The sequence below is a fragment of the Sorex fumeus genome, unplaced genomic scaffold (assembly GCF_029834395.1).
Source record: "Sorex fumeus unplaced genomic scaffold, SorFum_2.1 ptg000007l, whole genome shotgun sequence".
Lineage (NCBI taxonomy): Eukaryota > Metazoa > Chordata > Mammalia > Eulipotyphla > Soricidae > Sorex > Sorex fumeus.
In genome coordinates this window covers 57,732,738-57,746,004 of record NW_026606064.1, presented here as the reverse complement: position 1 = coordinate 57,746,004, position 13,267 = coordinate 57,732,738, and the positions used below count along the sequence as shown (strand labels likewise).

Here is a 13,267-nt window from a genome sequence, read left to right as displayed (position 1 = left end):
TGTGTGTGTGTGTGGGGGGGGGGGGGGGGGCGGCTCAGAGGACACTTGGGTGCGCGAGGGAATGAGCCAGACCCGTCCGTGTCGTGTCGTGTCGTGCCCCCCCCCCGCCCCGTCCCCCCTCCCCCGGCAGCCGCGGCGGGTGTGGCCCGGACAGACAGAAGCCGAACGCCGCGGGGGCCTCGGACGTTACCTTTCCCGCCGCGAAATGCCCGCGGCCCCTTGTGCCCACGTCCTCCACCCCGGCGGGTCCCCGCCGCGCCCCTCCCCCGCCGCCGGGACACCTGAGGGAAACTTTTCCCTCTTTCCCCCCCTCAATTCAAACTCCAGCGACTTCTACGGTTGCCGCAAACCGTCCTCTCCCTAGCAACAAGGTTCCGGCCGTAGAGCGCGCGGCTCTAGGTGTAAGGAAGGTGATGTCGTAAAGCCGCGAGTGTCGTAAACCAGGTGCGGTGGGGAGGGGGGAGGGGAGGAGGCGGAGGGGTGGGGGGGGGAAGGGGGAGGGAGGGGGAGGAGGTGACTCGAGCATTTAGACACAAGCGAGAGGATCATGGCGGATGGCCCCAGGTGTAAGCGCAGAAAGCAGGCGAACCCGCGGCGCAATAACGGTGAGTGGCGGAGGGGACCGGGGAGCGGCGGAGTCAGGGGGAGCCGGGCAGCCGGAGCGCCCCCGGGGGTGAGGGGGGCGAGCCGGGCTGGGGGCGGCCGGGGCAGGGACGGGCAAAGTGGAGTGGGAAAGTAGAAAGTAGTGCTCTCTGCCCCCCTCCGCTGCCGGCTGCCCGAGCCGCGCCGCGGCCGCTCGCTCTCCCTGAACCGTTATGTCTCTTACCTGGTCTCTCTCCGCCTAGCGGCTCCTGCCGCCCCTGCCGCCTCCCTGGACCGTTAGCTGCCGCCGCCGCCGCATCCCCGGCGCCGGGCGGGCGGCCGGGATCCGGCCGGCCACTTTTTGGGTCCCGGGTGGAGCGGCTGTTGCTTCTTTCCGCACTTTTCCCCACTCTTGGGCCCCTCGGGCGCCTCCCCGCTCCCCCTCCTCTGCGTCCGCGTTATTCTCCCGCACCGCGGAGGCCCCCGGGAGCCCGGGGAACTAACTTGCGCCCCGGCGCCGGCCGTGCAAAGTGGCTTCCGCGCGCGCCGCGACCCCGCCGGGCCGAGCGCCGTCGCTCGGGCCCCGCGCTTCGGGCCGGGCGGGCCGGGCGGGCGGGCGCGCGGCGGGACTCGGCGGCCGCGGGCGGCGTGTCGTCCGTGCGCGCGTGTGCGCGGGCGCCGGCGGGTGCGCCGGCGGGCGGACGGGGCTCCGGGCCGGCCGCGGTAAAGTTGGGACCGGCGGGCGAGGCGCGCTCCCGGCGGCATCGGGGTTAGAGCAGCGCCCGGGCGCTGGTCCCTAAGTGCCCCTCCTCTCCCGGCGCCGCGCGGGGCTACCGCGCCCAGGGCACCTGGCCTCCGGGCGCCACCGCTGAGCCCCGCCGGGGAGCTTGCACGTCCTGCGGGGCGTCGGTGGCGCGGCGGGCCAGACGGGGCACCCACGGGCGGCGCTGGGGGACGTGTGGATGGCGGCGGGTGTGTTTGTGGAGTTGTTACCTGGTCGGAGAGGCCGGGAAGCACCACAGACAGATGCCCCCCCCCCCCCACCTACCCACCCCCGCCTCTCTCTCTCTCTCCCTCTCTCCCCGCGCCGCCGGGATGGGGTGCCGCGCGCCTGCCTCTCTCCGCTTCTCTCTTTTGGTTTTCTGGGGGAAGTTGTTACCTGGGCCGGACGCACGGAGCGCTGAAAGGCGGATAATGGAGCTGGGATGGCGCTCTGGGTTTCGGGTGGAAGGAGGGTGGGGGAGGGGGACAGGCACACGGACGCACGGACCGGCGGACGGACGCGCAGGTCTGCAGCTCCCGCTGCAGCGGCAGGGTTTTATGGATGAGTGCCGAGGTGCTGGGGAAAGACAGACGTCCGTACACACAGACACACGCACACCCTCCTCGGCGCGTATAATAATTAATAATAATAATAATAATAATAATAAAATAGCAACAAGATCATCATGTGAGCGAGAGGTGGTGGCAGTGGCGGTGGGTTGGGTGGGGGTGGCGGGGTCGGGACCCCCGCCAGGGCGAGGGAGAAGCCGAACATGTGGTGGTGCTTGCACAGTCGCCTTTTCCCAGTTTGGAGAGACGTTGTAAGTTGATTGTATTTCTGCAGATCTCGCGGGTCGGGGGGTGGGGTGGGGTGTGTGGCCGGGGCGGGGGGTGGGGGGGGGTGTCGGTGCACGAGTCGGTGCTGTCTCTCGCTCTTATTCGGCAGCGAAATGTCTGCTGATTGTTATTGTCTGGACAGTTCCTGTGGCGAGAGGGGCGAGACTTGTCCGCCCGGGGGCGGCTGGAGCTGGGAGCGGTGCCCCCGCCCGCGCGCCCGGGTACCTGTTTGTATAATAATGGGCGGCAACGGCCCTGCCGCCGGCTGCAGGCGAGTCTATATAAGGAATTACGCGGACATTTCGGACCCGAGGACGCGTTTTGGGGGTCCCTGCGTTAATTTTAAAAGCGAGTGCATTTCATTTCATTTTCTACCGGAGGAGGGAAAATAAACGCGCCTGGGACGAGATCGCAGTGTCGTCCAGAAAATGAGGAAATACGTGCAGAAAAACTCTCGTGCTCTCCTCCGCCCCCCCCCCACACCCGCGCGCGCATACACACACAAACACACACACACACACACACACACACACTCCCCCCCACCCCCCACATACACACACCCCCGCGCCTCGGCTCCTTTCTCCCTTCTGCGAAACGCGAGGTTTTGTAACCTTTCCTGGCAATTTTAGATTTTTGTGTGGGATTTCCTGTCTAGGAGCAGATCCGAAAAAATTTTTCAGCTGTTTTAAGATGTTGCTTTCCCACCCGTAAAGGTATTTTTCTACCCCCCCCCCCCGTGCATCTGAGCCGATATTAAAAAAAAAATCCTCGCTTTCATGAATGATTTTAGTTCTTCTTCAAATAAACGTTTGCATTTTGAAGACCTCTGTTAGTTGTGATTGATAACTCATATTTGCTGCCCTCATTGTGGGGAGATGAGTTGCTAGAGATCGGAGCGGAGAGCACAGGCTATTGCGATTTAATTTCCTGTTTTAGCCTCAAATAATGTGTTCCAAATTGAGGCTGTTGCCGCTGTTGCTGATGTGGCTTTATGAAAGGTAAGTTGGTTCTGAAAGAGCGGTTCACTGGTTACCTTATTTAAAATGTTCATCGCCAGAGAAAGGGGCTTTTCTTGTTGCTGACGACATGTGTGTGACATGTGAGTCTGAACCACCCAGTGTCTGTGCAGCTGCTGTAAACATGTTTACCTGAACGGGGAAGAATGGATTTTTCTCCTAAAGATCCTGTGATATGAACATTTTACTCATAAAGGCATATCAACAGATGACTTACGGGGGAGAAAGCTATCCTGAAAGGTACTTGGCATCAACAGGAAAAGGAGATTCTCCATCGCTGCAGCAAATGGCAACTTGTGCAGGTAGAAAAAAAGATGGTGTTTAGTTTTCTCCCGCATGTATGTCAGCCCCCTCCTATCTGCTGCTTTCATTCTCAAGGGAGGGATTTATTTACCACGCTTGCTTGCTGTCAGTGTTTTCCTTTGTGTTTAATATCGGAAAAACAGATTTGGGGCTGTTTAGCACAAAATGTCTTGTCTGCGGTATGCATTACTCTCAGAAAACAAAAGGTGTTTAAGATAGCACAGTATTACTACAGGTATCTTCCATTTTCATCACTTTGGGCTCTGTCCTTGTATTTCTTTTTGTTCTCAAATGGCCTTTTATCCGTGGCTGTTCATTACGGCGAGCAATTTGATTAAGACTTATAATTTGCAAATTAAAAATGAAGTTCTATGCTGTTGTGTTGTGAAACGCCAGGATAGGTGCTGGTTAATGTTTCTTAGCTACGCAATCATTTAAGTTGCAGTTTATTGGAGAGGAATGCTTGGGGGAAAATGTTCACTTAAATCTTATTAATGAAGGAGTAAATGATGTATGCAGTGTGAAATAGATTTAGAGATACTTTATGCTTTTATTTATGTATAAATATTTTGTTCATTTTAAAATAAAATTTTACTGCTGAGCCTCTAGTAAAACATTTTAATTTCCTTTCTGGAGTACATCCGCAGAGTGCGATATTAATGGTAGACTCAGAGTAAGGTAACCTGACAGGGGTAAACCAATTGAGCAGTGTTTGGCAAACCACAAAACCAAACCCTGGACTAACTTTATGTATGGTAGGGATGTTAGTCATCTATAAAGGAATGACATTAGAATTACTGTGATTTGTTTTTACAATTTTTTAATGGAAAGCTTTATTTTTTTAAAAAGAAGTCTTTTCCAACTTGTGATTTTCTTAATTTGGGGTGCAGAAAGGTACTCTAGCTAATAATGACCACATACTGATTAATTCAATTTAAATGGAATAGCAGGTACATAGGTTTCTGTCATTTGCACCATTTTCACTTGCTGTCTTTAGAAACCACCAGTAGAGGATGCTAACAAAAAATGGTAATTTGTGTAATAATACCCTATAAGTCTCTATCTCCTAATGATTGGGACCTCTTTGTAGATTAGTATAAGTCTGACTCTTGATGTTATTTTAAAACTAATTGCTTTGGGTAAATTAGGTGTAAGTATTTTCTAGTCTTCTCAGCTGAAAGAAGTAGAAATATTCTAACTTGTGAATAGTTTTTTAAATTTTAAAATCTTGAAATCTGTATTGCTATCAATTTTCTCTGTAGGTCAGATTTTTATTTTATGTGATTGGGTTTGAAGAATATATAATGATTAACCTGTATTTATTACACACATATATTTTAAACCTGCTTTTCTATTCATAGCAAGTTCCTGAAAAGGAGTAATTAGACATGCTTAAACATGACTAAATATAGCAAAAGTTGTAATTAATTGATTGGCAATATTGTTTAATTAATTTCCTATAACTAATGTAAACTTCATCTTTACCTGGGTTTGTGGACAACTACTAAAGAAGACATTAACCAGAAATAACTAGATGAATTAATGATTTTTAAATTATATACTGTATTTCTTTCTCTTGACTAAGAATAAAAGTCAGGCAGTATATTTATTTTTAATTTACAGTTTTGTATATTAAGGAATGTTTCTGAGGTTTTAATTGCAATGAAAAGCCTATAGTTATTGTACTAGAGGATTAAAAGCATTCTGTTTAACAGTCTGTATTGTCACTTTCATATAAACTGCATGAGTGAACTTAGTTATGTCCATAGTTTGTGTTCATATAAGTGTTTTAATATAAATGTAAATTTCGGAAGGCCTTTCATTTGGTCAAATGTTGAAGTACTTATTTCTCTAATTTTTAATGGTGCACCTTTAAATGTACCAGCAACACTCTGTAATGCTTTGGTAATACTGTTTATCTTGAATTAAGTTGGAATAACCACAGTTATCAGGAACCCACGTGTGAAGTTTATATTTTAAGGTATCATGGTTCTTCAGTTTTGTGTGTATAAATAAATGTGGTTTCACATTTTGACAGATGTTTCTTGAATTTTTGTTATCCTTGTCCCTAGAGCTCAGTCCTGAATAGGTGTGATTCACTTCTTTTATTGAACTGATGAACTTTATGACAAAGCAGTGACATAGAAAATTGCCTTGCAAAGTACATCTTACATTATTTTACAAATTGAAAGCATCATTCACATTTTATTATACGGGTTATAGTGACCCGTATATAAAATGTGAAATTATTGTTATAGAACTTTTTTCTTCTGGTATCCAGTAGTTTTGAAATGTTTTGTCTTATATTTTTCAGTTTTAGATGCACACAGTGAGAAAATGTATCAAATTAAAAATATTTAAAAAATACGCATGGGGCTGGTGAGATAGTACAGTGGGTAGGGCTCTTGCCTTGCATGCACCTGACTCAGGTTCGATTCCTGCCATATCTTGTGGTCTTCCAAGCCTGCCAGGAGTGATGCCTGAGGGCAGAGTCAGGAGTGAGACTGAGCACCTCCAGGTGTGGCCCCCAAACCAAAATAAACAAAATACAGCATAATAATTTCTCATTTTGTTTCCCTTTTTTCCTTGCACCATATAAATCATTCCTAAGCATGTGTCTGGTGCCAGATGTAAACACAGATGCAATATTATGTGGAATTAGTGTTAAATACTCTTAACTATCTGTGTTGAATTGCAGTAGAAGAGAAGAAAAATCAGAGAGTGGAAGCACATGCGTTAATGTGCAAAGAAGACTTGATAAAATTTAAGGTTGAAAAGATTGCTTTATCTTTTTATTATATGATTATATATTGATTTCTTTAGGTATAAACTAAAGGTGATTGTTGAAAGAAATTAAAAAAAATTTAAACTGGAAAAGTATCCTGATTAGGAAAATTATATTTTTAAAAACACTTTTAGAAATGTTTGTGTTACTAAGTGATCATTGAACTAGGTGTAGGTTAAAAGTAGAATTATAAAAATGTAGTCTAAAAGTTCTGTACTAATGCCAATGAAAATTAATTTCACCTGTTGTCTAAGTCAATAGACTTCCATTTGGATTTTTACAGTACTTGACGAATTGTATTCCTAAAAACACAAACAAAGCTTTTGTTCTTAGGAATTAAGCTTTGCCAAGTAGGAGTTTTCAGTGTTATGTGACTTTGTCTCTACATTTTTCACTGTGATGGATGGAAGTGGGCCATACATCTTTGTTGCCAGGTGAGATTTGAATTGGTGATAGGAGCCACCGTGGCTACACCAGTAGGTGTCAGGCCCATCATGCCAGGTATGTCTGGCCCTTTGGACTCTCTCCCTTGTCCTAGAATTAAGCTTCTTTTTAAATCTGAAATAGAATTTCAGGGAAATATGGCAATATACCATTTAAATGCTATTTATCAATTTAAATTAGCTTTATGGCATTATCAGGGAAAATATGTAGAGTTATGTTGATTTGATTAAAATCTGCCTTTGAATACTTCACTCAGTGTAAGTTGAAAGATTCCAAATAGGAAGAGCATGAAAGGTCAAGCTCAAGTTTATACTTGGTAGCTATGAAGCACCATTAGAGTCCTAATTTTTATTTATTCTCCAAGATGCTATTTTTCTCATGTATTCAAACATCTTCCTGTTACTTAATACTTATAACTTATTTACATGGGCATCTATGTGTCTCTGTACATATTTCTCCTCATTTAAGTTGATATGGTGAGAGATTGATAAATGAAGTGTGAAGTGTAAACTATGGCAACCTGAGGAAAACTCAGCATTTTTTTTTGAAATAGCAACTACATCTGACTGGAATTATTAATAATTTGTTTAATTTTAATTCCCACACCCTTTAATTCCCACACCCTTCCATCATCCCCAACTTTCCTCTCTATATTTGATATTAATGAAAATGAAAGAGAAGTGTAAGATTATGGTCAGTTTCTCCTAATGTATTCAGAGAATGTTGCGGTCTTTTTTAAAAGATGGAATAGGAAGATTTAAGTATTTAAAAATTTTTAATGTTAGCTTTTTTAGATCTTTCAAATATTAGGGCTTAGTTTTCTTTTTTTTTTTTATTAAATGCAACACCACAATTGTCTAATTACCTCAGTTTCTATTCACGATTCCAAACATATAACCTTAATTTTCCTTATTCTTAAAAGTTATGTTTACCCATTTAAGCCACATTTCTAATGAGATGCTTTTTTGGTTTTTTTAAAATTCTGAGAGTGTTATTTTGTTGACAAAAAATTTATTCTCTTTTTTTCTTTTTTAACTTTTTTGGACCATACCTGTTGGTTCGGTTCTCCAGACTTACTTTTTTTTTTATTTGCCTTTTTGGGTCACACCCGGTGGTGCTCTGGGGTTACTGCTGGCTCTGCACTCAGGAATTACCCCTGGTGGTGCTCGGGGGGAACATATAGAATGCTGGGGACTGAACCCGGTTCGGCTGCGTGCAAGGCAAATGCCCTACTCACTGTGCTATAGCTCCAGCCCCTACAGACTTACTCTTTGTTCTGCACTCAGGGGATCAATTTCTGGTGGTGCTCTGGGGACCATATTGGGTGCTAGGGGTAAATTTGTATCTGCTGCATACAAAGCACACACCTTACCCACTGTTCTTTCTCTCTGGCTCCAGGAATCTCATGGTTGTTTTCATATTTCTTTCTTTATAAGGAAGTTTGATCATGTCTTTATTTTCATGTAGTCCCTTCTGGATTTCCATTTTCGTGTCAGGTTCTTTTTCTAGTTCCTATTGATTTCACAGAATTCCATATATATTATTATTTCCCCCTAATGTCAATCATCTAATGACTTTCACTATGAACAGAACTTCTTAATTTTTATGACTTTAATCTATCAAGGTTTTACTTTTTGAGTAGTAAGAAATTCTTCCTAACTGCAGATATTTTTAAAATAGTTTTGTAGTTTTCTTTTTAGTATTTAGATCTTAAAGCACCTGGAAATTACCTTTTAGTTAAAGCTCGTATTTAAGAGAAGCAAGCATAATGCTTTAAGAGATTTGGTTGATCCTCTAATTTTATAACTGAGTCACCTTGGTCAACTTGCTTGGTTTCCCTCTGCTTGAAATTTTTATATATAATTGGGGCGATAATCTCAGAGTTTAGAAGGTAAATGAGAAGATAAGTGAAGCACTGAGCCTTGTAGATACTTTAAGCATCCAGCATGTGTTTAAAATTTTAGTCACATTATGTTTTTAAGGGCTGGAGTGATAGCACAGTGGTAGGGCATTTGCCTCGCACGCAGCCAGCCTGGCCAAGCCAGGTTCTATTCCTCCGCCCCTCTCGGAGAGCCCGGCAAGCTACCGAGAGTATCTCGCCCGCACAGCAAAGCCTGGAAAGCTACCTGTGATATATTGGATATGCCAAACACAGTAACAAGTAGTCTCACAATGGAGACGTTACTGGGCCCACTCGAACAAATCGATGAACAACGGGAGGACAGTGCTACAGTGCTATGTTTTTAAATGGCTTAATTACTTGATTTTTACTAATTATTTAATATGCTTAAATACTTTAAATCAGTGGTCTTCAGCCATCCATTCATGGACCAGTACTGATCTATATGCAAAGGAAGATTGAAAATCACCTTGCTGGTCCTAGAACCAGGATAGATGCTGGTCCACAGGTGTGTTAAGGTTGAAAAACATTGTTTAAATAAAACCTTTCATCAACTTTCAATTTCTTACCCTCCTTCCCACTATTACTTCTACCTAATGTAACTGCCATTTAAAGAATATTTTAAAACGTTTTCCTTTACTTTGTAGCTTAGACCTTAAATATTTTAGTTTTCCCCTTAAGGACAAGGGTATTTGTTAAAACAGCAAAATGTTATTAATAATTAAGGCTTCATATTAACATTATTTGTCATGGTTTTTTCGTTGAAGATTGTTTCAGCCTGGCTGTGATGGTTCAGTGCTGGGACCTTAAAGGTGTGGTGCTGCTTGAGCCCAGTTATTGAAGTCATCAAAGCCACAGTGCTTTGGGGTGTTTTGGATTCTTTAAGGGCTTTATATTGAGTAATATATAATCACATTTATGTATATCTTTGATGTTGACTTCAAGGATAGTATCCCAGTGTCATTCTGTAAACTAACATAAACTAAAGTTATCAGAAACTTTTGTGTTCTGTATTTGAATAGACTTACTATTTCTCTTTACTCTTCTCTAGCAGTTTTATGAAAGTTCCCTTTTAAAAATCTAGTTCAGGGATCAGAGAGATAGGTTAGGAGGTACAGAACTTGCCTTGCATGTGACTATGATGTTTGTGATCTTGGTTCTAATACCCTGTTCCATTAACTGTCCCATGAGCACTACCAAGTGTCACTTCTGAGTACAGAGCCTGGCGTCGCCCACTCTCCCCCCCCCCCCAACAAAAAATATATAGTGTAGTTAATTTTACAATTAAATCCTTTCCCTGGTAGTTAACTTGCTGGGTGAAACCCAGATCTTGAGTCTGACCTTAGGTCAGACTGTGTTACTTTTGACCTAAGACCTGCCTGTGTTACTTTTCCCTCCAATGAGACCTTGTTTCTCTCCTACCTTGTACATAATGATTCCTTTACAGTTTACACTCTTGTTTTTACTTCAGTGTTCTTTACAATCCTTGATTTCCCTCTACCTGAAGTAAACTTCTTTTCCCACTCTCACGATTTCTGGTATACTTTGAAAAGTTGATGGGAATTTACTTGCATATTTCTTCCAGAATGGTTTCCCTATCCCTTTTCCAGTCAAGCGAAAATTCTTTTCCCTTTTACCTATGAATCTTATTCATATTTAGATTGCACTATGGCTTTTTTAAATGTAACATTCCCTGTTATCTTTTAGAATGGAAATTTACTTATTTGTGTTGGCATGCAAGTAGTCAATAGTAATTGCAGTAATAGCATGGCATGTATAGTACTTAACATATTTATAACACTATATGCTGGGGTGTTTTTCTAAAGTTTTTCAAATTAGCTTATGTGATTATTACAGTGTTTGTGTTAATTTTAGATGAGAAGACAGATTAATATATGCAAGATGATACTGCTAATAAACAGTTGAACAGGACAGGGATTTGATTAATTTTTTTCATTTTTGGGTCACACCCAGCTGTGGTGATAGAACTCAGGTAGCCACATGCACGGCAAACGCCTTACCCATTGTACCATCGCTTAGGCCAACTGTGGATTGTGGGTTCAGAGTGATAACAGTGGGTGATTGCTTGACTTCCATGCTACTGACCTGAATTTGACCCCCAGCACCCCATATGGTCCCCTGAGAACTTCCCCAGAAGTGATCCTGAGCATAGAGCCAGGAGTAGCTCTGAACACCACAAGGTGTGCCCCTAAAAATAACACAAGCTGAGTTTTGACCCCCACAATCACAATTCTTGTATTAAAATAAACTTTATAATTAATTATCATTTATTTGTATACCTATTTTATAGTCTTAAAGACCTGGGATCATGTAAAAAGTTTTCAGGTAAGAGGGGATCATGACTAGGAAAAGGTAAAGAAGTTCTGCCTCGTACTTTCCTTTATTGTTTCTCAGTTCCTGGTACTTGGTAAAGGGTTGGGGCTTTGTTGAGTGATTTGAGATAATATCTTTATTTACTATTAAAAGATAAAACTTTTGCTTTACTTTTCCCCACCCCAACTATAACCCCCAATGTAACTTGAAAACTAAGATGTGCTTTTTGTACCTCATGGAAATAAAGTAAATAAGCCTAAGTTGTTTATATTATATAATAAATACAATATTTTAGAGCTCAGAAATGTGTGGTTAACTTGATGTGTGCATTTTAGCAACCAATTCTATTCATAGCTATTTTTGCTTCTAACAATCTTTTATTGGCATTGATACTGATAGAAGTGATAGTAAGTGAGGGCATGTCAACTCCATTTCAGAGCATTATTCTATGACAGTTAACAATCTGTATTTATTTGTATTTTACAAGCATAACATACAGCTTGTAATATGTATTTTATATATTGACTACTAGATTTAATTTTAATTATGTTATTATTGTCATGTTATTATCACTTTTAAAAAGCTCACTTTGGGGGCTGGAGGCGATAGCACAGCAGGTAGGACATTTGCCTTGTATGCGGCCAACCCGGGTTTGACTCCCAGCGGACCGTATGGTCCCCTGAGCACCGCCATGAGTAATTCCTGAGTGAAGAGCCAGGAGCAACATTTATTTATTTGGTTTTCAGGCCAGACCCTTCAATTCTCAGTGATCACTTCAGGCAGTGCTCAGGGAAACTGATATGATGACAGGAAGTGAACTGGGTCATCCACATGCACAGCAAGCCCCTTAATCCCTTTACTATACCTTTGCTCTCCTATGTAATGATTTGAGGACAGTATTTATCTGACTTCTAAGACGTCAACTGTCTCTTCAAAAATATAACTGACTTGTATCTTGTTTTTACTTTTAAAAATATTTATGCACTTCATTTAGCTCTGTGTTTGTCTTGACCATTCTAGATTTTAATGCATAATTTCTGTGATATGGTATATTTGAGTGTTTTTAATAGAAAGAGCATTGAGCTAGAGATAGAACTCTCAGATTCTGAATTAAAACTGTCATTAATCAACCTTTGAAATTGAAAAGATAGTCAATTTATTTGGGCCTAAGTTTATTTTTCTATGGAATAAATATGATGGATTACTCTGTGGTAGGCAATTAGACTCTCAAAATGAAAGGGTTTCTTGCCCTGCAAAACTCTTATTGTGGGAGGAAATAAAAAAGAAAAACAAGCTTTTGGAATTTGGTTTGGTGACTGATGTGATATTCTGTGTCACATGAGTGGAGTAAATATGTCTTAAATATGTGGGGGATGCTTGGTAAAAATGTGGAAATAGAGGCTGGAGAGCTAGTACACTGAGTAGAATGCTTGCTTTGCATGAGATTGACCCTGTTTTAATCTCTTGACACCCCATATGATCCCTTAAGCACCATGAGGTGTGATACCTGAGTCTAGAACCGGAAGTAAGCCCTGACCACTGCTGTGCGTGGCCCTACATTTTTTAAAAAAATTTTATTAGTGAGACACCATGAGGTACAGTTGTAGACTTACACATTTTTGTGCTTGGGTTTCAATTATACAATGATCAAATACCCATCCCTCCACCAGTGCCCATTTCCCACCACCATGGATCCCAGTATCCCTCCCACCCCCCATCCCCCCATCTCACCCTGCCTCTGTGGCAGGGCATTCCCTTTTGTTCTCTCTCTCCTATTGGGTGTTGTGGTTTGCAAAAGAGGCAATGGGTGGCAATCATGTTTGGCCTATAGTCTACTTTCAGCATGCTTCTCCCATCCTGGGAGGATCCTCCCACACCCTTTAATTTGGTGCTCCCTTCTCTATCTGAGCTCCCTTTTCCCCTAGCATGTGTTAAAATATGGAAAATGCTGTTTTAAACATACATACACCGAGTGGTACCTAAAAGTCATGTCTGGTCAAACTATACAAAATTATAGGAGAAATAGCTAAAAGGGAAGCAAGAAAATTATGTAAGAAGCAGAAATGTGGGAATTTTCACTTTGCTCTGATTGGATTTTATCTTGGAATAAATGATGGGAGTTGCTAAAGTTCTGGAAGCAGGGGAATGATGGTATATGTTGACATTTTTCTTTATTAAATTTTAAATGATAGGGTTTAAAAAATGCTAGCTTTGCTACAGCAGTAAAAAGCTATAAAAGTAAAAAGCTGATTTGTTCTGTTTTCCTGACTTGCTTATATTGCTAATAGATTCATATAGTAATTG

The 13,267-nt window shown here is 42.7% G+C and overlaps 1 protein-coding gene across 2 annotated transcripts in view; it reads left to right on the top strand.

The window, feature by feature from the left end:
• The first annotated feature begins 525 nt into the window (after nt 1–525).
• ZEB1 (zinc finger E-box binding homeobox 1) overlaps nt 526–13,267 on the top strand; it is a 143,977-nt gene continuing 131,235 nt past the window's right edge. Inside the window, exon 1 of one of the 2 annotated variants that reach the window (XM_056107340.1) lies at nt 526–605. In XM_056107340.1, the coding sequence (XP_055963315.1) occupies nt 548–605 (58 nt within the window). In that variant the 5' untranslated portion in view covers nt 526–547. Of the gene's footprint in view, nt 606–3,304; nt 3,500–13,267 lie in introns of those variants that run through there. The other variant, XM_056107331.1, reaches the window with a different exon arrangement.